Consider the following 25,492-nt stretch of genomic DNA (forward strand, 5'->3'; position numbering starts at 1 on the left):
GAGTTTTCTGATACAGTGTGGAGAAGAGAGGCTACAATTCATAGCAGAAATACAGTTAACTTAGGTAGTATGAAGTCACATTATTTAATACTTCCTCGAAATGTTTTTCTATTTTGATTTATATGTATGTGTGTGTGTGCTTGTGTATATGTATGCAAATGTGTATAGATGCCTGTGGAGGCCAGAAGGGGTGTAGTATCCCCTAGAGTTGAGGTTACAGGCAGTTGTGAGTCACCTGATGTGAGGTGGGTGCTGGGAACTGAACTTAGGACCTCTGTGAAGAGCAATAAATGCATTCAACTAGTGAACCAGCCTTCTTATTCCCAGCCTGAAATGTACTTTGAGACAAAAAATAATGTGACTTCCCCCTGCCTCTACTTTAAAAAAAACATTAGGCTACTGATGATCATAAAATTCCCGCTGGGATTTACTTGCCTAAATAGTGTATTCCATATTAAAAATGAAAACAAATTAAGTGTGACCCACAAAGTATAAAATAATGATAGAACAAGTTTGCAGAAATTAAAGAATAAACGCTGTGTTAGTCAAAACAGATGTTAGCTTTCATCATAGCTAGTAGGTCTTCTTACATCTACCGATCATTCTCAAACATCATCCTAACCTTCTGTCTGACTTTCCAGCGCAAAAATACCATTGAGTTGGGTGTTTACTTCTGTCAAATGGGCATGAATTCGAAACCGGAGGATTCTGGCTCTAGAAATCTGGGCCAGCTGTGGACCCAAATTATGCAGTTTTAAAATAAAGCAACAAAATCAAGGCACTGATGATATTTCAAATGCTGGCTTTATTTTAAAAGTGGATATTTTGGGCTACTGAGTAGGCTCAGCAGGTAAAGAAGGTTTCCACCAAGCCGGATGCCCTGAGTTCCATACCCAGAAGCTATCTGGTGGAAGGAAAGAATTAACTCCTACAAGGTGTGCTCTAAACCACACACACACACACACACACACACACACACAAGTTAACTTAAAATGAATTTAAAAAATGGATTTGAAACTTTTATACATAAGAAAGAAGATAAATTAAAAATCTTAGGTTTGAGTGTCAAGAATAAAATATGATCGCATTAACAATATTTAGAGTGCAATGGAAACATTAATCTGTATCTCCCAAGAGGAGAGAGACCAAATATTATAGTAAAAACAGACAGACTATGTGAAGAGTGTGGGCTTGTTGTTGCTGCCATGATGTGTTTTACAAGTAAGAGATGTGCCAGAACATCAGAGGGTTCACACATCTGGTCTCTTAGGGTGGTGTGTGTGTGGGTGTGGGTGTGTGTGTGTGCTCGCGCGAGCGCTACATTTCACTCATCTGACCTCCTCTTTCGATTGTGTTTTTAGGGTGTAAAGGAGAAGGCCGTGCTAACTTCTCTATTTCTTTTCAGTGGAATTTCATGGTTTGGTTTTTCCCTGAAAATAAGGAACCACCCTGCATTGGCAGTCGTAGGCTTCTTGGAAGGAAACGGAATTTATTGCCTTCATAATATACTTATACAAAGCTCTGATTGTTCTGGAATGTTTTGTGTTATTCTGCATATGTAAAAGCCATTAATGGAACAGATGAGGCTGAGTGCTTCGTCCTGCGTTTGAAAACAAACCAGGAATTCCGATGATCATTACCAAGCATTGACTTGTCTGTAAAAAAACTCTGCATAGAAACTAAAACTTTGTTTGGAATGGGAAAACAAATGGTAAAGACTACAGCTCATCATGTAATTTCTTGTTTTTATTAATTAAATTTATTCATTTATTTTACATCTTGACCACAGTTTCCTCTCCTTCATCTCCTTCCATCCCCCCTCCCTGTCCCCCCCCCCCCCAATCCACTCCTCCTCTGCCTCTGTTCAGAAAGGGGCAGGCCTCCCATGGGTGTCAACAAAGCCCGGCATAGCAAGCTGAGGTAGAACTAAGCCCCTCCCCGTGTATTCAGGCTGGGCAAGGCAACCCAGTATGAAGAATAGGTTTCTAAAAGCCAGCAAAAGCATTAGGTACAGCCCCTGCTCTTTCTGCTATGAGTCCCCCAAGCAGATCAAGCTACACAACTGTCACACATATGTAGAAGGCCTAGGTCCGTCCCGTGCAGGCTCTGTGGCTGTCAGTCCAGACTCCGTGAGCTCCTATGAGCCCAGGTTAGTTGTTTCTGTGGGTTTCTTTGTGATGTCCTTGACAACCCACCCCACCCCACCCTGCTCAATCCTTCCTCCCTCTCTTCAGCAGCAGCTCAGCCCAATATTTGGCTGTGGGTCTCTGTATCTGTTTCCCTCAGTTACTGGATGAAGCCTCTCTGATGACAATTGGGGTAGTCAACAATCTATGAGCATAGGAGAACATCGTTAGGCATCATTATGTTTATATTTTTTTTTCTCCAATCATGTTTGGTTCTATCTTAGATCTCTGGGCCATCCAACCTCTGGTCCTGGCACTCCAGGTAGTATCAGGGGTGGTAGCTCACTCTCGTGGTCTGGGTCTGAGTCTTGACCAGTCATTCTTTGGCCACTCCCACAATCTCCACAACTACCTTTACCACCTTCCAACCCTCCCCACTTCCCATAGGCAGGACGGACTATATGCCAAAGGTTGTGTGGCTAGGCCAGTGTCCCAATCCCTCCTTTTCGGTCACAGGAGATGGCCAGTTCAGGCTACACATCCATCTTTTCTAGAAGTCTTAGGTGGGGTCATCCTTGTAGATTCCTGGGTTTCTATCTGACCCCTGAAACCCTCCCCTTACACTTTCCAGTCCTCTCTCAGTACTCTCCCCATCCATCCACTCTCCAACCTGATCCCTCATGTTCCCATCTCCACCTCTCCCCACTCCACCCACGAGATCTCTTCTATTTCTCCTTCCCTGCGAGATCACCATGTAATCATGATCCCCGTGACTCATTCATTCACTGTTCAGCTTATAGGCATCTATTGGTTATGAATATGCATTCTTCTTTATGTAAGGGATTGTATATTAAGGTTGTTCTCTCCAGACCTTATGCTACCTGAAAAATCCTTTCAACTATATATGGACAACTAATATTTCATCTCTTTCATACTCCATGAAAGAGGATGTTGGTTTGGAGAAGTTCTTGTTCTAAAAACAAAATTGGAGTTGTACTTACTGTGTTCTATGTAAATCACTACATAAGAATAGCCATTTGTGTAGTCTGTCATGACTATAGGATATCCAACAATTAATTCATAAACTGCACTAATGAACATAGTTGAGATTTTTTTAAACAGAACAAAAAATCGAAACAGTTGTTCCTGGTGTTTAAATATTATATGAACTATGAAAATAACTTATAAAAGTAGACTTTAATATAGTGGTTCTCAATCTTCCTAATGCTGCCTTTAATAGTTTCTCATGTTGTGATGACCCCCAACCATAACATTATCTCGCTGCTACTTCAAAACTATAATTTTGCTACTGTTATGAATCATAATGTAAATATCTGATACGTGACCTGCGTGGGGGTCACCACCCACAGGTTGAGAACCACTGTTTTTGTTTGTTTTGTCTTGTTTTTGAGACAGGGTTTCTTTGTGTAGCCCTAGGTTTCCTGGAACTTGTTCTGTAGACCAGGCCAGACTCGAATTTAGAGATCTGCCTGAATCTGCTTTTTGAGTGCTGGGATTAAAGGTGTTCGCTGCCCAGCTTGAGAACTACTGCTTTCAAACCAAATATACAGCTAAAGACTGTTATAGCATAGACACTATCAAACGCCACTTAGAAGTCAAATCAAAGAGATTTACTTTAAAAGTACTCTTGAAGCTTTTGCTAATAAGTATTGGTTTCTTATTCCACTCAGATATCAATGCCACAGACATTGTGGGCTGGGAAGATGGCTCAGTTGGAAAAGCTCTTGTCTTGCAAGGATGAGACCCTCAGTTCAGTTCATACCCAGAAAACATCCAATCAAAGCAAGGCATGCTGGTATACACTTGTCATCCCAGCACTGGGGAAGCCTAGAGAGGCAGACTTACAGGGCAGATTACAGAAGAAAGCGTTTAACCGGGCTTCTTACAGTTCCAGAGGGTTGGAGTTCAGGACGGCCAGGTGAAGGCACAGAGGCAGAAACAGTGGAGTGCTTCCATCTTGATACCCAAGCAGAAGGCAGAGAGGCACACTGGGATGACTCTAATCCCTTCAGAGTCCGCCCCCAGTGACACACCTCCTCCAACAAGGCCACACCCTCTAATCCTTCCCCAACAGGCCTTCCAAGCATTCAAACATATGACCCTACGGGAGCCATTCTCATTCAAACCGCCACAGGAGTGGTACCCAACATTGTCCTCTGGCCTCCACGAACACGCGCAAACACAGGCACATGCCCCCACATGCCTACACATTATCTATTACCATCACACCATTGTGTTATTGGGCGAGTATCATAGGGTAAACTTACACTAACGTGGCTAAAATGTCACTGTACAACATGCTGCCATGACTACCGTTGTCTATGAGGTCCAATCATTTCCCCAAACCTCACCACGCAGTGCACGACTATATACAAGTACTCTAAGATGAATTTAGGAATATATTGTGTTGACCCCACTTTTATGAGGTAATGGTCACTTAACTGATGTTATCGAATTCAGGTATGGCTATGCCCAGGAAACAAACATTCCAAGTAGCTTACCATAAAGCAAACACATTAAATCTTAAAATTTACCCTTGAGTTAAATCTGTTTGTTAGGAATGGGAACATACTGCACTTATACAATGTAAGATCTTGAATCTCTTTGGATATGGTGGAATTTTCACTCCTTCAAATGACATGAGTATTTATTGAACATGTACCATGTGCCAAATAGTACTGTATGCATTAGGAGGTGAGGAAAACTGAAATTAATCACAAATTGCTTAATACTAAAGGCTCTAATTTACTAACAGAGGTGGAGCTACGGACCTGGTGTCAAGCTTAGCACTATTGGTATATATTTCATTCAATCTGCACCAAAGCCTTTCAAGAATAGGTACAAGGAAGCCCATTGTACAGATGAAGAAACTGTAGCTCAGGGACACTCAGCACCTTGCAAGGAGCACCCTGTTAGTGAATGGCAGAATCATGAATAGGGCCCGGTACTGTAGGCCGATGCTGTAGTGGCTTTTAAGACTCCAGGTGCTGCATCTTTTAGAAAAGGGCCAGTATTCTGATGGTCTGATCAAACTGGTGTGTCAGAGGAGGTTGTACATCAATGGAGTCTCAGAAAAAAATCTCCCAATAGGCAGTTTTACAGAGTGCCTGGCTGGGAAGGGTAGCCAGAGAAATATATGACAAGGAGTAGTGTGGAGCGGGTCGGCACAAATGTCCTGCTAAAGGTGCTGTATACCATCTAGACTTCATACTTTAGGTAGACAATGGTGGTGGTGGTAACATTGGTGGTAGCAGCCCACTGCCTGGTTCCCCGTGTATAACAATCAAGCTGTAACTAAAGGCTGTGGCTGGGCCACAAACAGAAGTGAGCTGAATCTTGATGTCTTCAGGCCCAGTTGAAAATGGAAAGGACAAAGGAGAGGTTGACTCACTAGGGAACTGGCTCCTATATTATACAGTATGAGAGTTCTGTGCAGGGCTCTCCTGCAAGCTGGGGAACCTGAGAGACGATGGCACAGCTCAGTCTAATTTCAAAAGGCACGACCCATGCTAGGGAAGGGAACCAGCCCATGCTACAGCCTACAGTTAGAGGCTGAAGGCCGGGGGTGGCACTGGTCCTGGAGTCCAGGAAGCCTGGAATTCTCACGGCAAAGGACAGCAGAAGAGGTGTTCTGGGAGATGAGTACATTCTTTTCTAGTTTCATCCTCTCCAGGTCCCTGAATGGTAATTACACACACTGAAGGTGAACATTCCCCACCGAATGTACTCGGACTCATTTATTTATCAGTCTCTGGAAATCCCCTCACAGACAATCCCCAAATAGACTAATTAGTCCTCAGTGCAAATTGAGTTGCCACCTGAAACTGTCATGCTTAATTCCATCAGTTGTATCCCAATATTTTTCAAATCCCCACTTACATCTGGATTGGTTGTTTTCTCCACTGTGTATAACCCCAAACAACTGAAACAGCTAATTAGCGTTGCTATCAGGCCCTTCAAAATGAGACTCAGTCCTAGGTATTCATCACTGTCTCTGTACATAGCCTGCATTCCACCTATGCTGAAGTGGCTGAAGGGTGTAACACACCACACTCTCTAACTGCTTTTTTTTTTTTTTTTTAGCACAGAGGCATGTCTCCACTTCCCACCTCCACCTCTAGCTGCACACCAGGAGAGGCAATGTTAGGTAACAGAGGATAGACTGGACCCTCCAGGAATATCTGTTTGGAGAGTTGTAGGAGCGGAAAGGTGTGACACCTCTCCAAACCCACTGTAAGGGGCCCGACCAACACTCCCATAAAGCAGGCTGACTAGAGGAAAGCGTGATTGATGAATGCATTTAGCCAATGTCTTCTACGACACAGGAGCTGCCAGAGACTAAGACTGAAAGATCCCCACCCCGAGAAAACTTGGCTCAGGTATGTGGTTGTGAGAGGCTTAGTGGGCAGTCCACATTCTCCGCCTCTCCTTAACATTCCTTCTTTTTATGGTTTATGAGGCAGAATGTCCTAGAATGAGGGGCTTCAAGGGAGGAGGGGGAAGGAGACATGATCTTCCCAGGTTTTATGGTTGGCCTGAGGGAGAGCATTCTAGTTTCTACAACTCACCTTGGAGAAGAGGAGTTTTGGTTTCTGGAAGTTGGCTTTGCTTTGGAGGGCAAACCAGGCCTGCAGGAAGGACCACAGCCCAGAGATACCTGGCTTCTGAGGCCTTTCCAGTTTCCTTCATTCAAGGCACTGAGCACGGCGGCACAAATGTCACAGTTTAAAGTAGTGCCTTCTGAGCCTGAACACAATAAAATATATAATAAAATATTCTGCTCGGTGATGATTTTTTTTTTTTTTTCCAAGACAGGGTTTCTCTGTGTAACTTTGGGCCTCTCCTGGAACTTGCTTTGGAGACCAGGCTGGCCTCGAACTCACAGAGATCCGCCTGCCTCTGCTTCCCGAGTGCTGGGATTAAAGGCGTGCGCCACCACCGCCCGGCATCGGTGATGAATTTTAATGTCTTGGTTATAGACATTATAGACAGTCTGCACTTGCTTCATTAACATTGAATACATTAAAAGTCAAATCATTTATGAACAGACCCAGACTTAGAGATGTCATCTAAAGCCTAGTATAAAATGCACTCTTTAATTCAGTCGTGGGAAAAATCCTCACAATTTCTGTTTTTCTTTTTCTTTCTTTTTTTCTTCAGTAGGTTTGGATGGAGTACGCCAAACTTACCCTAGGGAATTGCTTATATGTAAGAAACAAGTGGAAGAGTTGTTTGGTGATCACTCAAAAAATAGGAGGATAAGAAGAAATATGTACGCTGTCAGTTTCCTTGGAACCCCCTTCACAGTGTTGCTAGAAAACAAGACATAAAAGTAACTAGATCGGAGGCAAACAAGCAGATCTCCCTTCAGGCCTACAGACCAGGAGTGCATCTCCAATCTTCTAGCTCTTCTGGGTTTTATTGATGCCTCTGAGCCCGAGTCCCGAGAGAAACAAGAGCCTTAAACCCTTGCATTCCAGAACTCTTGACTGCAACCGAATTCTGGCTCCACTTTCAGGTAGACACTGCCGCGCTGGCCTGGCACCTCAGTTTCCCCACGTCGATAACCGGGGTCCCGGCAACTGTTGCAGGCTCTCCCCGAGACGTTACAAAGTGTGGAACCCGCCGGGCTCTGGGAAGCGCACTCCACGCTCGAGCTGTTACGTCAGTGGTTTCCCTCGGCGGCGCCCGGGCTGTCCTCCTAAAATACTAGTATAAGAAGTATAAATGGCCCGGGAGTGTGCAGGGACCGGGCCCACGTGACCGCTCCACGAAGGCCACCGGCGGGGGCTTCGGAGCGCAGGCCGCGCGGTTTCCCGCCGCATCCCCGGCGGACGTGCGGCCGAGCGGGGCTCCGGGGCGCGGGGCCCTGGCGGCGGCTCGAGCGCTGCCTCGGGCCGGTGAATCATCCCGGCAGACAGCGAGCTCCGCGGCGGCCCGCTGCAGCAGCAGGAGCAGCAGCAGCAGCAGCAGCAGCAGCAGCGCCAGGAGCAGCAGCAGGAGCAGCGGCAGGAGCAGCGGCAGGAGCAGCGGCAGGAGCAGGAGCAGCCGCCGCGCCGGAAGATGGCCGAGGCGGCGGCGGGCTTCCTGGAGCAGCTCAAGTCCTGCATCGTGTGGTCGTGGACCTATCTGTGGACCGTGTGGTTCTTCATCGTGCTCTTCCTGGTCTACATCCTGAGGGTGCCCCTGAGGATCAACGACAACCTGAGCACAGGTCAGGCCCCGGGGCCCCGGCCGCCCCTCCCCCGCCCCGGAAAGTTAGTGCAAGTCGGCGCGGGGTCGCGGCCGGCCCGGCGGCGACGCGCGCTCGGGGACGCGCTGCCTCAGGTGGCCGCCCCGAGCTGGCCCCGCGGCCTTCGCGGGCCCACGGTGCGTCGGGGCGGGCAGCATGCGGCGACCCCCCCGCCCCGGGCGCCAGGGTCCCGGCCGTCCCCTGGCTGTCCCCGCCGAGCCCCGAGAGCTCCCGAGCCCTCAGCGGGGCTCGAGCGTCGGAACTGCGGCCAGGAGGCGTCCTGCTCCCGGCTTGTGCGCCGAGAGGGCCCACGCGTGGCCCCGGCTGGGGGCGCGCGCTCCGCGGGTCGCGAGTGGAGCCTCGGCCCGCAGGGTGTCGCTGTGAGGTGGAGCGGGAGGGCATGTCCGTAGGTCCTTGTAGGAGCATGGATGACGTGTCAGGTCACCCAACGGAATGTCCAGGGGACACGCGGACGCTCGGGGATCTGGCGTTTCTGTCGCTCCCCCAGCTGAAGTTTTCGTGTTCTCTGCTGAGCTCTCCCTAAAGGGCGATCGAAGGGCTGAAAAAGTGTGCATGTGGCGAATAGGGTCTTAATAAACTTGCAGGCAGCTAACCCCGTTGTTAAAAAACATGGCAAACTCAGCCTAAGAACACCCCAGAGACAGTTGAGAAACAAAACGTACTTGGAAGGAACGCTTACAGCCCTTCAAGTCTGCAAATTATTGCGGATTCAAGGGAGATACACCTATTTTCCTCACACTACCTTGGAAAGTCTTTCTGACTTATTTACAGAAATAGATACACATTCACATAAATGTGTCTTCTCTTGTTTAATTTACATACTCTGCGAGACCAAGGTTGGGAATGCATTTCCTATGACCATAACTGTGAGTGGGGGCCCCCGGGCGGGAGGTAGACCCTTTTAGGTGCTTGCCACAATGTACTCATTTTGTTTGGACGTAATCTTTTAACATTATAAACGTCATTTAATGTGATCGGGTTACTATGTTTCTTTCATAGTATCCTTTGGATGGTGTCCGTGGGAGGCTGACAGGATTCTGTACATAGAATCAGCTCGCTCTTCTATAGGGGATGCTCAGCTTTTTTGGCTCTGATTATTACAAACATCTTGCGTTTTTGGCCTTTTCTCTGTTAGCATGGCTGCTTGTCACATTATTGCTTTCCTTGCTTTAGGGCAGAGGTTCGCAACCTGTGAGTCCTGACTCCTTTGGGGGTCGCATATCAGATGTCATGTATAACACATATTTACATTCCGATTCATAGCAGTAGCAAAATTACAGTTATGAATTAGTAACGAGATAATTTTATGGTGGGGGGGTCACCATAACATGAGGAACTGTATTAAAGGGTGGCAGCTTTAGGAAGGTTGAGAACCACTGCTTTAGGGTAAGGTATTTTCATATGACTCTAGTGACTAGAATCTAGTCTCAAGGCCTATTCTTTAAACACATTTAAATATGTTTATCACCTATTTGTTGGAAGGCACACCCATTTTTTTTCCTCCCAGAAAATTTGTTGTAGAGTTTTTAAAAACTTGAACATTTTGCATAATACACATTGATATTTATTTTAGAACACACCTCTGTATACTACATTTGCTTAAAATAGGCTAAGTAGTTATCCATACAGATATGTAAGTGTGTGCATAGAGAACAGAGCAGGCAGGAAGCAAGATACCTCTTAGGAAGAGGGACAGCTTTTCAGGAGGATAGTTGGAGTCTCACACCATGTCCAGGCAACATTCGACCTGGCATTTCTCACGGATGGTTTGCATAGGGACATTTCTAATTGAGACTCGTGAGTAAATTCCATGTCTGGCCTGTGCCTTCCTAGACACCGTGTGGAAGCTCTTTCTTCTGTCATACAGTTTGTCTTGGGGTTTTGTGCACATTCTTGTCATAAAGGGCGATAAAAAGAGAAGCACACGGAGAATAGTCACCTCTCTGCTATTTTTATGAGAATATAGTAGACGAGGGAAAGCTTTCGCACTGGTCTTGAGACATCCAACTATGGCGGGGAGCCACCACAGCTAAGATTAGGTTTTTCAAAAGGCAGCAGCAGACATTGGATGGCATTTTTCTTCCCTTTTAAGTAAAAGTGAGAAGTTCTTGTAGGAAGACTGCCAGAAGATTCCTGTCAACTTATTTCCCTCTTCCCTTGCCAATTTCTCTTTCCCATGGAAACAACTTTCTATAATGAAAGAACTTGCTGGCGAGCTTGCACACCTCCAAGCAACTGCCCTCCTGTGGTCCAGCTGGTCCTTGCAGAGCGCTCTTTAAATGGGGTCTATTCCAGCCCAACTCTCTCTCTTCCTCCTTCTCATTCTTTTGGTTGTTTCTGAGACAGGATCTCTTGATATAGCTGTGGCTGGCCAGGAACCTACAGAGATCCACCTGCCTCTAAAGTATGGACCACCATGCCCAGCCTAACCCAACTCACGTTGCTGTTCTTTGGCCTGGTGGTGCTTGCTCCTCCTGTGATGAAGCAGAGAGGCCGCTGGGTCTAGAGCTGTTTTCTAGACTTGCTGCAGGTGGTGTAGACCTCTGCAGCACTGAAGGAAGGCCCAGGTTTGAGGCAAACTCCAACTATCTTCCTGAATGAATTCCACGATCCAGTTCCTTCTCTGCATCCATAGGGAGTGGACTCTGATTTAACAGTTCCTGGACATGTGGCATGCTCTCCTCAATGACTTTTTTTTTAATTGAAAATAGATTCTTCTCTCATACAATACATCCTGACCACAGTTTCCCCTCCCTCCACTCCCACCAGCTCCCATCTCCTCCAGACCCACTCCCCTTCCATCTGTCAGAAAAGAGCAAGGCTCCAAGAGACAATAACCAAACATGACAAAAAGAAAAATACAGTAAGACAAGGCAAGAGCCTTCATATGGAGGCTGAACAAGGCAACCCAACAGGAGAAAAAAGAGTTCCAAGAGCAGGCAGAAGAGTCAGACACACACCCGCCCCCACAGTCAGGAGTCCCACAGAAACACCAAGCTAACAGCTACAACCTATACGCAGAGGACCTGGTGCAGACTCATGCAGGTCCCTTGTTTGCCCCCTTCAGTCTCTGGGAGCCTGTAAGTGCCATGCTTAGTTGATTCCGTGGGTCATTTTCTCCTATGTTTTCTGACTCCTACAGTGTTTCAGCCCCCTATTCTAGGGGATTCCCCTAGCTCTGAGGGGCGGGACCCGATGGAGACCTCCAATTTAGACTGTCTCTCCAAATAATGTCTTACTGTGAGTCTCTGCATCTGTTCCCATTTGCTGCTGGAGGAAGCCTCTCTGATGACGACTGGACAAGGCACCAAGCTATCAGTATAGCAGAACATCATTAGGGATCTTTTCATTGATTTGTTATTGTTGTTGTGTTGTGTTGTGTTTTGTTTTAGAAAGATTGTGTTTGGTTCTACTCTAGGTCTCTGGGCTCTCTAGTCTCTGGTTTCTGGCCACCCAAGCAGCATCAGGCATGGACTCCCTCCGGTTGGCCACTCCCACATATTCTGTACCTCCATTGCTTCAGCACATCTTGCAGGCAGGACTGGTTGTTGGTCAAAAGTTTTGTGGCTGGAATGATGTGCACGTTTCTCTTTTGGTAGCCTGCCTGTAGAGTACCTCCCTGCACCAAAGAGACAAACTAGAAGGTAGGGGTGAAGGCTCCATGCGGGCACCAGCTGGACCTCTCCATGTTCAATGAGCTGTGTGGATGTTGTCCTCAGCAATGGGGCTCGAGTTTTTAGAGAGCAACCCTCTGTCCTAGCATAAGCCTAGGTTGTTTGGGGATCTCCATGAGACCCCCTCAGCCAGTAACTCAATTGAATGCCATCCGGTCCCACCACTGGAAGCCTTGGCTGGTTACAAAAGATGTCCAGTTGAGACTCCGTATTCCCCATGACTAGGAGTCCTCACTAGGATCACCCTCATAAATTTCAGAAAGTTTCCATTGCACTAGGTTTCCACACTTCCTATGAAATGCTCCCCAATTCCATCTCTCCCTGCACACTCTCTCCATCCCATTTCCCCTCAACCCAATCCCTCCTTCTCCCATCCCCACCCACCCCAAGTCCACCCTATTTTATTTCCCCTTCGCAGGGAAATCCCATGCATTCCCTAAACCCTCCTCTTTATCTAACCTCTCAGGGTCTATGGATTGTGGCTTGTTTAATATTTATTTAAAGTCTAATATCCACTTATCAGTGGATGCATACCATATTTGTCTTTCTGGGTCTGGATTACCTCACTCAGGATGATTTTTTCCACTTTCCATCCATTTGCCTGCAAATTTCATAATGTCTTATTTATTTATTTATTTATTTATTTATTTATTTATTTATTTACACAGGGTTTCTCTGTGTAGCAGCCTTGGCTGTCCTGGAACTCACTCTGTAGACCAGGCTGGCCTCAAACTCACAGAGATTCATCTGCCTCTGCCTCCTGAGTGCTGGGATTAAAGGCATTCACCATCACTGCCCAGTGATGATGTCATTTTTAACAGCTGTGTAACACTCCATTGTGTAAATGTACCACATTTTGTTTATTCACTCTTCTGTTGAGGGACATCTAGGTTTTTCCCAGTTTCTGGCTATTATGAGTAAAGCTTCAGTGAACATAGTTGAGCAAGTGACCTGTGGTACAATGAAGTATCTTTGGGTATATGTCCAATAGTGGTGTAGCAGAGTCTTGAAGTAGATTGTTACCCAATTTTCTGACAACTGCCATATTGATTTCCAAAGTGCCTGTACAAGTTTGCACTCCCACCAGCAATGGAGGAGTGTTCCCCTTGCTCCACATCCTCACCAGTCACTTGTATTTTTGATTTTAGCCATTCTGACAGGTGTAAGATGGCATCTCAGAGTCATTTTGATTTGCATTTCCCTGATGGCTAAGGATGTTGAACATTTTTTTAAGTTTCTCAGATATTTGAGATTACTCTATTGAGAATTCTTTTTTTAGACCTGTCCTCCATTTTTAAAATTGGATTATATGGTTTATTGATATCTAGTTTCTCGAGTTCTTTATATATTTTGGATATTAGCCCTCTATCAGATGTAGGGTTATAAAAATCTTTCCCCATTCTGGAGACTGCTTCTTTGTCCAATTGATGGTGTCCTTTGCCTTACAGAAGCTTTTCAGTTTCATGAGGTCCCATTTATTAATTTTTGATCTTAGTGCCTGTGCTATTGGTGTTCTCTTCAGAAAATTTTTTTCCTGTACCAGTGTTCCCCACTTTCTCTTCTATTAGATTCAGTGTATCTGGTTTCATGTTGAGGTCTGTGATCCACTTGGATTTGAGTTTTGTGCAGAGTGATAAATATGAATCTATTTGCATTCTTCTACATGTAGACATCCAGTTTGACTAGCACTATTTGTTGAAGATGCTTTCTTATTTCCATTGTATAATTATGACTTCTTTTTTAAAAAAAATCGGGTGCCTGTAGGTGTGTAGGCGTGTGAATTTATGTCAGGGTATTCAGTTCAATTCCATTGATCAACATGTCTGTTTTTATGCCATGCAGTTTTTATTACTATAGCTCATTGGTACAACTTGATATCAGGGGTGATGATATCTCCAGCATTTCTTTTATTGTTCAGGTTGTTTTAGCTATCCTGGGTTTTTTGGTTTTCCATGTGAAGTTAAGAATTGTCCTTTCAAGGACTGTAAAGAATTGTGTTGTAATTTTGATGGGGATTGTATTGAATTTGTAGGTTGTTTTTGTTAATATGTTCATTTTTACTATGTTAATCCTACCAATTCACGAGCATGGGAGATCTTACCATCTTCTGATATCTTCTTCAATTTCTTTCTTCAAAGACTTGAAGTTTTTTATCATAAATGTCTTTCACTTGCTTGGTTAGAGTTACCCCAAGACATTTTATATTATTTGAGGCCATTGTAAAGGGTGTTATTTCCATGATTTCTTTTTTAGTCTGTTTGTCATTTGTATATAGGAGAGCTACTGATTTTTTTGAGTTAATCTTGCATCTAGCTACTTTGCTGAAAGTGTTTACCAGCTATAGGAGTTCTCTGGTGGAATTTTTAGGACCACTTATGTATACTATCATATGATCTACAAATAAAGATACTTTGACTTCTTCCCTTCCACTTTGTATCCCCTTGATCTCCTTCAGTTGTCTTACTGTTCTTGCTAAAACTTCGAGTACTACATTGAAAATGAACATATATGGAGAGAGTGGACAACTTTGTCTTGTCCCTGATTTTAGTGGAATTACTTTCAGTTTCTATACATTTAATTTGATATTGGCTATAGGCTTGCTGTAAATTGCCTTTATTATGTTGAGGTATGTCCCTTATATCCTTAATCTGTCCAAGATTTTTATCATGAAGGGGTGTTGGATTTTGTCAAAGGCCTTTTTGGCATCTAATGAGATGATCATGTGGTTTTTTTTTTCTTTCAGTTTGTTTAAATGGTAGATTACATTTACTGATTTTCATATGTTGAACCATCCTTGCATCGCTGAGATGAAGCTTACTTGATCATGATGCATGATCTTTTTGATGTGTTCTTTGATTTGGTTTGTAAGTATTTTACTGAGTATTTTTTCATCTATGTTCATAAGGGAAATTTTTTGAGTCTTTATGTGGTTTTGGGTATCAAGGTAACTGTGGCCTCATAAAATGAATTTGGCAATGTTCTTTCTGTTTCTATTTTGTGGAATAATTTGAAGGAGTATCAGTATTAACGTTTCTTTGAAAGTCTGGTAGAATTCTATGCTAAAACCATCTGGCCCTAAGGAATTTTTTTTTTGGGGGGGACTTTTAACGACTGCTTCCATTTCACTAAGGGTTATAGTTCTATTTAAATTATTTATCTAATCATGATTTAACCTTAGTAAGTGGTACCTATGTACATTTTTTTAAATTTTATTTCCAACTTGGATGATTTTGTGGATTTTCTTGTCTGTTGTTATGTCCCCATTTTCATTTCTGATTTTGCTAATCTGGGTCTTTTAGTTAATTTGGATAAGGGTTTGTCTATCTTATTGATTTTTCTCAAAGAAGCAACTCTTTTGTTTCATTGATTCTTAATATTCTCTTTGTTTCAGTTTTATTGATTTAAGGCCTCTGATTATTTCTTGCTGTCTACTCCTCTTGGGTGTGCTTACTTCTTTTTGTTCTAGAGCTTTCAGGTGTGCTGTTAAGTTGCTAGTATGAGATCTCTCTCTCTCTGTCTCTCTCTCTCTGTCTCTTTCTCTCTGTCTCTGTCTCTCTGTTTCTCTGTCTCTCTCTGTCTCTGTGTCTGTCTCTCTCTCTCTCTCTCTCTCTCTCTCTCTCTCTCTCTCTCTCTCTCTCTCTCTCTCTCTCATGTAGGCACTTAGTGCTGTGAACTTTCCACGTAGCACTGCTTTCATTGCGGCCCATAAGTTTTGGTATGCTGTGCATTCATTTTCATTGAATTCCAGAAAGTCTTTAATTTCTATTTTTTGTTTCTGTCTTGACCTGTTTTTTCATTTAGTAGAGAGTTGATCAGCTTCCATGAGTTTGTAAGCTTTCTGTTGTTTCTGTTGGTGATATCCAGCTTTAATCCATGGTGGGCTGATAGGATGCAGAGAGTTATTTTAATTTCCTTATATCTGCTGAGACTTGCTTTGTGTCCAAGTATGTGATCAATTTTGGAGACAGTTACATGAGGCGCAGAGGAGGAGGTATATTCTTTTGTGTTTGGGTGAAAATGTTCTGTAGATATCTGTTGGATCCACTTGGTTTATAATGTCTGCTAGCTTCAGTATTTCTCTGTTTAGTTTTTGTCTGGATGACCTGTCTATTGGTGAGAGTAGGGTACTGAAGTCGCCCACTATCAATGTGTGAGGGTCAGTATGTGATTTTAGCTGTAGTAGTGTTTCTTTTATAAAAGTGGTTGCCCTTGTGTTTGGGGCATAGGTGTTTAGAACTGAAATGTCATCTTGGTAGATTTTTCCTTTGATGAGTATGAAGTGTCCTTCTCTGTATCTTTTGATTAGTTTTGGTTTGAAGTCTATTTTGTTAGATATTAAAATGCCTACATCTGATTGCTTCTTAGATTCATTGGCTTGGAATATCTGTCTGTCTGTCTGTCTATTTTCCTCCCTCCTACCTTCCCTCCCACCTCCCCTCTCTCCCTCCCTTTCTCCCTCCCCCTCTCTTTCTCTCTCTCTCTTTCTTTCCCTTCCCTCCTCTCCTCCCAGTCCCCCCACCCACCTTCCCTCTGCCCACCCCATCCACTCCTCCTCCTTTCTATTCATGGTTGGAGATCAACAAAACATGGCATATCCAGTTGCAGTAAGACTAAGCACTTCCCATTGTGTAAAGGCTGGGCCTGGCAAGCCAGTATAAGGAATAGGGTCCCAAAAGCCAGTAAAAGAGTTAGAGAAGCCCCTGCTCCCACTATTAGGAGTCCCACAAGAAGACCAGTGCTTGGAATATGTTTTTCCAACCTTTTTTTTTTTTGGTTTTTCGAGACAGGGTTTCTCTGTGTAGCTTTGCGCCTTTCCTGGAACTCACTTGGTAGCCCAGGCTGGCCTCGAACTCACAAAGATCCGCCTGGCTCTGCCTCCCAAGTGCTGGGATTAAAGGCGTGCGCCACCACTGCCCGGCTTGTTTTTCCAACCTTTTACGCTGAGGTAATGTCTATCTTTGATGTGATGTTGAGGTGTGTTTCTTGTATGCAGCAGAAGAATGGATCCCATTTTCATATCCATTCTGTTAGCCTGTGTTTTTTTATTAGAGGATTGAGTCCATTGATATTGAGAGATATTAGTGACCAATGATTGTTAATTCCTGTTATTTTGTTGTTGGTGGTGATTGTGTGTGTGTGTTTTCCTTCTTTGAGATTATTTATTGCCTGTATTTTCCAAGCTGTAGTTAATCTCCTTCGGTAGGAGTTTTCCTTCTAGTACCTTCTGTAGGGCTGGATTTGTGGATAGATAATGGTTTAAATTTGACTTTATTATGGAATATTTTATTTTCTCCATCTACAGTATAGTACTCTGGGTATATTTATGCTGGGAAAGTTTTGCTGGGTGTCGTAGTCTGGGCTGGCATCTGTGGCCTCTTAGAGCCTGCGGTCCATCTGTTCTGGCTTTTAGAGTCTCCATTGAGAAACCAGGTGTTATTCTAATGAATCTGATATCATATGTTGGTCTTTTTCCCTTGCAGCTTTTAATATCCTTTCTTTTTTCTGTGTTTAGTGCTTTGATTATTATGTGGTGAGGGGACTTCCTTTTTTGGTCCAATCTATTTGCTGTTCTGTATGCTTTTTGTACCTTTATAGGCATCTCCTTCTTTAGAATATTTAGAAGATTTTGTTGAAAATATTTTCTGGGCCTTTGAGCTGGATTTCTTCTTGTTCCTCTAACCCTATTATTTTTAGGTTTGTTCCTTTCTTAATGTCTCAGATTTCCTGGATTTTTTTTGTTTGTTTTTTGTTTTTTGTTTTTTTGAGACAGGGTTATTCTGTATAGCTTTGAAGCCTTTCCTGGAATTCACTCTGTAGCCCAGGAGGCCATGAACTCACAGAGATCCACCTGCCTCTGTCTCCCAAGTGCTGGGATTTAAGGCATGTGCCACCACCGCCCGGCTTTCCTGGATGTTTTGTGTCAGGAATTTTTTAGATTTAACTGATTTCTTCTATACTATCTTCAATGCCTGAGTATTCTCTCTTGCATCTCTTGTATTTTATTGGTGAAACTTGCCTTTATAGTTCCTGCTCAAATTTCTAAATTTTCGACTTCTAGAATTCCTCACTTTATATTTTATTTATTGCTTCTATTTCTATTTTCAAGTCTTGAACAGTTTTATTCATTTTCTTCAACTGTTTTTGTTTGTTTGTTTCTTGGCTTTCTTGAAGAGATTTGTTCATTTCCTTTAATTATGTTTTCCTGGATTTCTTTAAGGGATTTATTCATTTCCTCTTTAAGGACCTCTATCATCTCCATATAGTTATTTTTAAATGAAGTTTTCTTATGCTTCTGCTGTGTTGGAATGTTCAGGTCTTGCTGTCATAGGGATAGGTGGCTTCTGGTGGTGTTATTGATTATGTTTTTATGCTGGTGTCTAGGCATCTGGGTTTGGGGTGATTATAGGTCTAGGTGCTGATTTCTGGGTTTGTCTTTGTTGGGTTGGTGTTTTGTTCCTTGGTTTTTGTTTCCTCTCTGAGTTTTCAGAGTATGATGGCTGTGTGTTGCCTCCTTTACTGACCTGCTTGACTGGTGTGTTCTCAGGGAATGCCTGGTGGTGTTGGAGGCTGGGATGCAGGGACAACTTGGTGGAAAGAGGTCAGGAGGGAATGATTGGTGGAGACCTGAGCAGGGGGGAGGAAGGCCTCAGCTGGTGATCTGTTGCAGAACCAGGGAGGAGACTGAGGGATTGGGTCTAGGGGGACAGAGAGAGCGGAGAAGGTCTTTGGGCAGCCCACCTGGTTTCTGGCAGCCATGGCTTGCAGTTGAGCCATTGGAGTCTGCCTGAGTTGGGGGCTGGGGTACAGCAACAAGTCAGGTTAAGGAGGCCAGAAGGGATGGTCTGTGGGGTCCACAGGAGATATGAGCAGTGGGGGAGGGAGGCTGCAGGTGGTGTTCTGTTGTAGTGCTGGGGAGGAGCCTGAGGGATTGGGTCTAGGGGAACAGAAAGAACAGAGAAGGTCTGCAGGCAATCTACCTGTTCTGGCAGTCTCCTCAATATCTTGATTGCATGTGACAACTTTAATTCTTTAACCTCATTAGATTGTGGTAAATATGCTTTACATACTATGTGTTGGTTTACATATATACCATGTGTTGATTTACATATGCAATTATGTTACATGTATAATTATGTGTATACAATTAGTTTCCCCATTGCTGCCTTTGCATAGGACACTGTGACACAGGTAATATGATGAGAAAGATGTACAAGTGTGTAAATGTCAGACTACATAAGGCGTTTATAACATAAGTGCCCTTTCCCATAATGTGAAGTGGAGCAGAGCAAGTTACTAGGAATTTTCCCTGAGCTGAGCCTCTGAGAGTGAAGAGAATTCTGGGTCTGAGTTGGGAATGCAGAGGAGTGGACCTTCCAAACAGAAAACATCAACATGAAAGTGCAGGACAGATTCAGAGAACCGTGAAATCATGTGGAATTTAAAACACTAAAAGAAAAGCACCTTGATGAGCAGCTGTAATTAAAAAAAATTCTCTGGTATCACGTGTAGCTTTCCACATAGAAGTAATTATAAGATTCTTTTCAAGGTATAGCACAGTTTCTTTATATTATTCATGCCTTAGTTTCTCTGTATTATTTATATATTGTTGTGAAGAGATACCATGACCATGGCAATTCTTATCAAGGAAAATATTTAATTGGGGCTGGCTTACAGTTCAGAAGTTTAGTTCATTGTCATCATGGACAGGAAGCCATTAGCCTTCATCGAGTTCTTAGAGGAGTCAGACATTGCCTGCTTTTATTACTCTGACACTTCCAGGATTGGTTTGTAGAAATGTGTTTATATCCCTTAACGCAGCTGGTCTTCTCTCTGTATGTGTAGAAGTGTAGAATAAAGATTGTTCAAAATAAAATGAGTACTGTCCTAGTGAGGCAAGTGAACACATTTAAAAGTGCATTTTAATGGAAAAGCAGCTTAGTTAATGGGTGAGGATGAGAACGTGGTGAAAGTTTCTTCTGTTTTCATTTTGAAAAGATACTCTTTTACAACAATATCTATAGCATTGACAAGTATTGCATGCTAAGCTAGTATCACCTCCTTTGGGGATGTTTTTTTTTAAATAGAAAGATCATAAAAGCCTTTTTTTAGAGCTTTGAACTGTTCAGTCTGGCGGTCAGGATGCAGTAGCTTCTCCCCATTCCTTGAGGTCCTACACTTCCCAGAATGTGCCAACTGATGAGCCAAAACTCCAGATTTTGTGCTCGGTGTGCTGTTCTGTCTTTAGCATCAAGAGAAGTAGTAGTGAGTTTTGAGGAGATTGAGTTGTCTAGCTGTTCTAGCTTGTGATTCCGGAGGTCAGATTGAGTTCTGAACTGATAATCTTGCTTGCCTTCATCAGTCATCTTTTACAACATCTGAGCTCTGGGCTGCAGTGCCCATCTTGGAGGTGACCTCTTCGTCTTTGCAAATGTGGCACTGTGGTGGGCCAAGGTCTTCCTGTGCCACTTCTTCTAGCGTCAGACGATGGGTAATGCTCAGAAGTGCTGGCTGAGATAGTTTCTTTTGCACTGGAGGTCCCCAGGAAACCCACGTCCAAGGTACTAGATGAATGTAGTTCTCTCAGTTCTTCCTACAGAACAAGATAAAGGTGGCCCCATGTCTCCAGAACTGAAGACTTAGCCACAGGTGACTCAGAATGGAGACCTTCAGACTTCTGCCCTTCCCATCCCATGGCTTACTTTCCTGCAGTCAGATACACGTTCGGATGCAGTTCTGTTTCTGACTTTCAGTTCATGGTATTTTCCCTCAGGTTCGTTCTCTACTTTGAAAGAGACATTTGGTGGCACAGGAGGAACATCAGTTTGCAGCCCCCAAATGCTCCCTTTTCATTCTTTCCTTCCCAGACATAAGCACGGTCTTATAATCACTTAATACTTCAGAACGTGCTCATGGTTTTAAGATTTGGGCATGTGTGCCACCTCTCCAAACTGCAGGATATGTCAGTTTTCCTTAATATACTCCCTAAGTTCAAGTTTAGATTCAAAGCATTTCTTGTAAGTAATATTTAGGTTGTAAAGGCATGTATGTACTTATTGAGCCACTGTGATGGTAGAAATTTGAAGTATTCTAATCCAGAACTGCAGACAGAGCAAAGGAATGTATAAAACCTGTCTCACACACTGGCTTTCGAAGGCATTGCCCAGAGGCCTCATGAAACCACTGCTTACATTTGTGGTACTGTAGCATCTTTGAGTACTCATGTCCAAGGCCCCACGGTAGCAGCGGCACTGCTGGACGCTGGCTTATGACCTGCATCCCGTTCGAGGTCTATTGTGCCATAACGCCTGCTTCCTGACGTGCGGTGCTCTCAGATCCCATCCTCGTTAATGTGCCTTAGCCCTATGTTTTGCAAAAACATACTGTGGGCAGAGCTTTTCTGTTCATCTGAATAACAGCCCCAAGATGAGGTGTAGGACAGAACTGTTGATGCCTTGGCTACCCTTCTAACATCTAACCATTTCCCTGGAAGCTTCTGAATGCTCTTTATGACTATTGTTCAGGCCATATCCCCACTTCCAGCAGTTCCTGTTTGAATGTCCAGAAGAACCCAGAATTTAGCACCATTTGCAAGTGTGCTGAAGTGAACCCGTGTCAATGTGTTTATCTTTTTGGTAGTTCCTGGATAAAACAAATCATCTGATCACCTTCATCATCTTCAAATGCACACGCAAGCTTTTTTGGCTGTGTGTCCACTCTGCTTTTGTGGAGTCTTTCATTTGGTCACTTTCGTGGTGTTGACTACGTCATACAGGAAAATAGAAGCAATGGCATTCGGTGCTTCTTCCCCTTGGCGTAGATTTTTGTAGTACTTTTGGAAGACAACATATCCTTAGTGTATTTGGAAGAGCTTGAGTTCAAAAATTGTAACTTTTTAATCTTTCTTTTTTCATTGTATGGTCATTGTCCAGTGATGACACACAGAAAGATGGGTGACTTAGATTAGGCATCTTTAAGACTTTCCAAGACTGATGGCACTCTGGATCTTTCCTTGTTTCACCTCACCACCCAATGTTTTTCTTCTTTTCTCCTAATACTCATTACTCAACACTGGGCTTATGATTTGTGTCACAACTAAAACTTAGAGAATTCTCCTGGAGGTGACTGGTCAAAAGTTCAGAGATAAGGGAGGAAAAAAGCATTTCTTTGTGTAGTGAACACATGATGTCAGAGGAGAAACCATTGGAGAAACTCAATAGGAATCACTAAGTGGGAGAAGGAGCCTGGATGGTATGCAGTAAACCTGCCTGAGGAGATGGAGCAGACCGGCTCAGTGACGGTCTAGATCAGGAGTTGGAATGGGAGTCACAATGTACAACTGGACAAAGACCACAAGTTATAGGGTGTGTATACATCAAGATAGCCTATAGAAGAAATACCTGTGGGACTGTGATAGTTGCCTTTCAGCATGAGGGTAGAATTGGTCCTTTCACTAGAGTAAAGCTCACATGGGATGCCAAAATGAACGAGAAAGTGCCTTCCTTGGTGTTTTGTTTTTGAGACGGAGTCTTGAATGTAGCCCAGGCTCACCTTGAACTCTTGTTCCTCTTGTCTCTGCCTCCCGAGTGCTTGGGTTCTAGCATGTGCCACTACTTCAGTTTGAGAATGTGGTTTTTAGACTATAAAGTACTATTTAGATCCAGTACAGTATACTATCTGGATTTCCCAGAAGCCTGTATCCCATAGGCTTGGCCTGCACACTAAAATAATCGGTTAAAATATACAAAGGGAACACTTACCTGCATATTTTCTCTAACCTGGGAGAAATCAGGTTAATGGGTTATTGATTGTTTGGATCCACACTACTAAATATCTGGCTTTTGTGAACCTCAGATACTGTCCCCCATATTCTTATTGCCACTGTAAAGACATCTATAAAGGATTTTGAGTTTTTCAGGAGAGAAAAGAATGAAACTTTTTTTTGCTGCTGCTATGGAGCAGGGCAGTTCCTCATGCATAACTCTTATCCATCATTTAAATATATCTCCACTGTCCCTCTTAGTGGTTCCTGCACTGCCTTATGGGTTAAAATAAGAAAGTGACAGGCCCAGTATGCTCTTTCAGCATTTTATCAGCTGCAGCTATGGCCAGAAGACTCACAGCTTAAGACAGTTATTATAGACCTTAGCAAAATAAGGCAACAGGTGTCTGAGAGAACACTTATTTTCCTCTAAGGTTAGAACACTGAAAGTATGCTCGTCATATGAATGCTCAGTGAAGAACCCTAACCGTGATTCCCAAGTTCATATCCAAATTAGTAAAAGATTCCTTGTGTGTTAGATTTTTCACAAGTGTTGAGTAAACTTGTGGTGAGTTAAAGAATTTCCAAGGAACTCATTAGTGAGTGTCTTTGCCATTGTTTCCATTTCTGGGATAAAACACTGTGGCTAAAAGCAACTTGGGGAAGAAAGTGTTTATTTTGAGCCAGGGTAGGAACTCAAGGCAGAAACCTGGAAGCAGGAACAGATGCAGAGGCCACAGAGGAGTGCTGCCTGCTGGCTTGGCCCTCATGTCTTGCCCGGGCTGCTTTCTTTTAGTACCTGGTACCACCCATCCGGATTGGCACCACCCACAGTGGGCTTGGCACCACCCACAGTGGGCTTGGTCCTCTCATATCAGGCACCAATCAAGAAAATTCACCATAGGCTTGCCCACAGGCTAATCTGGTGGGAGCATTTTCTCAACTGAAGTTCCTTCTTCTAAAAGACCTGAAGTGTGTGTCAAGTTGACATAAAACTAGACAGCACAGTGAACAAGGCTTATTTGTTTTATTTTTAAAAAGCTGAACAATGTAAGATAGCACAGACAGAAAGAATGCCCCGAGTCATAACATTTTTTTAATAAAGAAGCGGCTTTTATACACAAGCAATTTGGATCTGGATTTATATGTTGTCTAGAGTTAGAGACTTTTCTTTTTTTGAGGGGGTTGCTCTGTTTTGAAGTAGTTGGAGTATCATTCTGAAGTAGTATTGTAATTAGCAATGGACTCTGGTAAAATACTTACAGTTTTTTCCTTGCTTAAGCTTTTCTAATTTCTATTCAATTTGTCTTTGGAATAAGAGAACAAAGTATATCTTATTAAAGAGGTAGTTGCTTGGCCATGTTCGTTGCTGTTCTCTTCACAATAGCTAGGAAATGGAAGCAGCATAGTATGGGTAATGAAAATTTGGTACATACACACAATGGAATTCTAGCTAGCTTCAAAGAAAAATGAACTCATGAAATCGCAGGTAAATGGATGGAACTAGAAAATATTATATTGCATGAGATATCCCAGACCCAGGACAAGAATGCCACATGCTCTCCCTTGCTCGTGGATCCCAGCTGTGAGTCTTCAGCTGTTATTATATAACCTGGAGTGACTGCAGAAGCCAGGGAAGTGAGGAGGAACCATGGGGGTGGGGGGAGGGCTCTAGGGATGTAGGACAAAGGTTCTGTGGAGGGGGAGAGGACAAACATGGGGGAGAGGAGTGATTTAACTGGCAGGGGGGGGAGGGGAGGTAGTCCACTGGGAGAGGGAGTAAGGAGAGAGAAATAATGAGGATATTTTAAAAAGACATATGGAAACACATTACTTTGTAAGCTTAATGTAAAGAATATATATGTATACACACATATAATACAGTTTAAATGGAGTTATACAACGTGAGGTGACAGTGCTCCCCCGGGATCCGTGGACTACGTAAAAAAAAAAAAAATTACCAGTGCCTGGCAAGAGAAACCTCCCTTTACTTGTTGTCCAGGAGACTCTCAGAACAATGTAGGCCACCGCCATTGCCCTTGAGTGCTTCCTAGAACTTGAAGGTAAGACCCTGTTGCCGGAGACATCACACACTTTGGACACACGACTTGGAGGAACCTAGCTGGAGCTGACCTGGAAGCCTCTTCCTCGAGGATTCTCTCTCACATGCCAGCTGCCAAGGGAGAAAAACAACCAATAGTCCTACCCAGCTAGAAAGCCTGTACTGCAGCGGTGACCAAGCCAGCCAGAAATTTCCAGTGGTGCCACAGTCATACTCACATCTTGGGGGTAACCAACAGTTGTCGACTGAACTAAAGACCTGCTCAGTAGATGGGAATTCGTGTCTAGTGCTGGAAATCTAGCCAACTACCCATGGCTGGAGAGATCATAGACCCTAGAGGAGAGCCTACTACCTCCATATTCCTAAATCCGTCTATCCTAAACATTTATCCTTAGACCCACATGTAAGTGTGGCTCTCACCCCTCACAAGGAAGTTTTGTTTGTTTGTTTTTGTTTTTTTCAGCAGATAACAGCCATCCCCAAAACATACACCTGGTCAAAATGCAGAGAACAACAGACTGTAGGGACCCCATCCTCCGTTGCTACATCTATAACACAACTCCCTATACCTGAGGCTCAGGGAATGCTCCAGAAGCG

General features: G+C 43.7%; 1 protein-coding gene and 1 pseudogene across 2 annotated transcripts in view; one reads left to right on the forward strand and one right to left on the reverse strand.

Annotated features, from left to right (window-relative positions):
- Positions 1 to 8,210: 8,210 nt before the first annotated feature.
- Positions 8,211 to 25,492, forward strand: part of St7 (suppression of tumorigenicity 7) — a 238,527-nt gene continuing 221,245 nt past the window's right edge. For both annotated transcript variants that reach the window (XM_059257399.1, XM_059257400.1), the window contains exon 1: positions 8,211 to 8,361. In XM_059257399.1, coding sequence (XP_059113382.1) covers positions 8,211 to 8,361 — 151 coding nt within the window. The remainder of the gene's footprint in view (positions 8,362 to 25,492) is intronic.
- LOC131905553 (metal-response element-binding transcription factor 2-like) lies at positions 20,180 to 22,837 on the reverse strand (annotated as a pseudogene).

This window comes from Peromyscus eremicus, chromosome 3, assembly GCF_949786415.1.
Source record: "Peromyscus eremicus chromosome 3, PerEre_H2_v1, whole genome shotgun sequence".
NCBI classification, from domain to species: Eukaryota; Metazoa; Chordata; class Mammalia; order Rodentia; family Cricetidae; genus Peromyscus; species Peromyscus eremicus.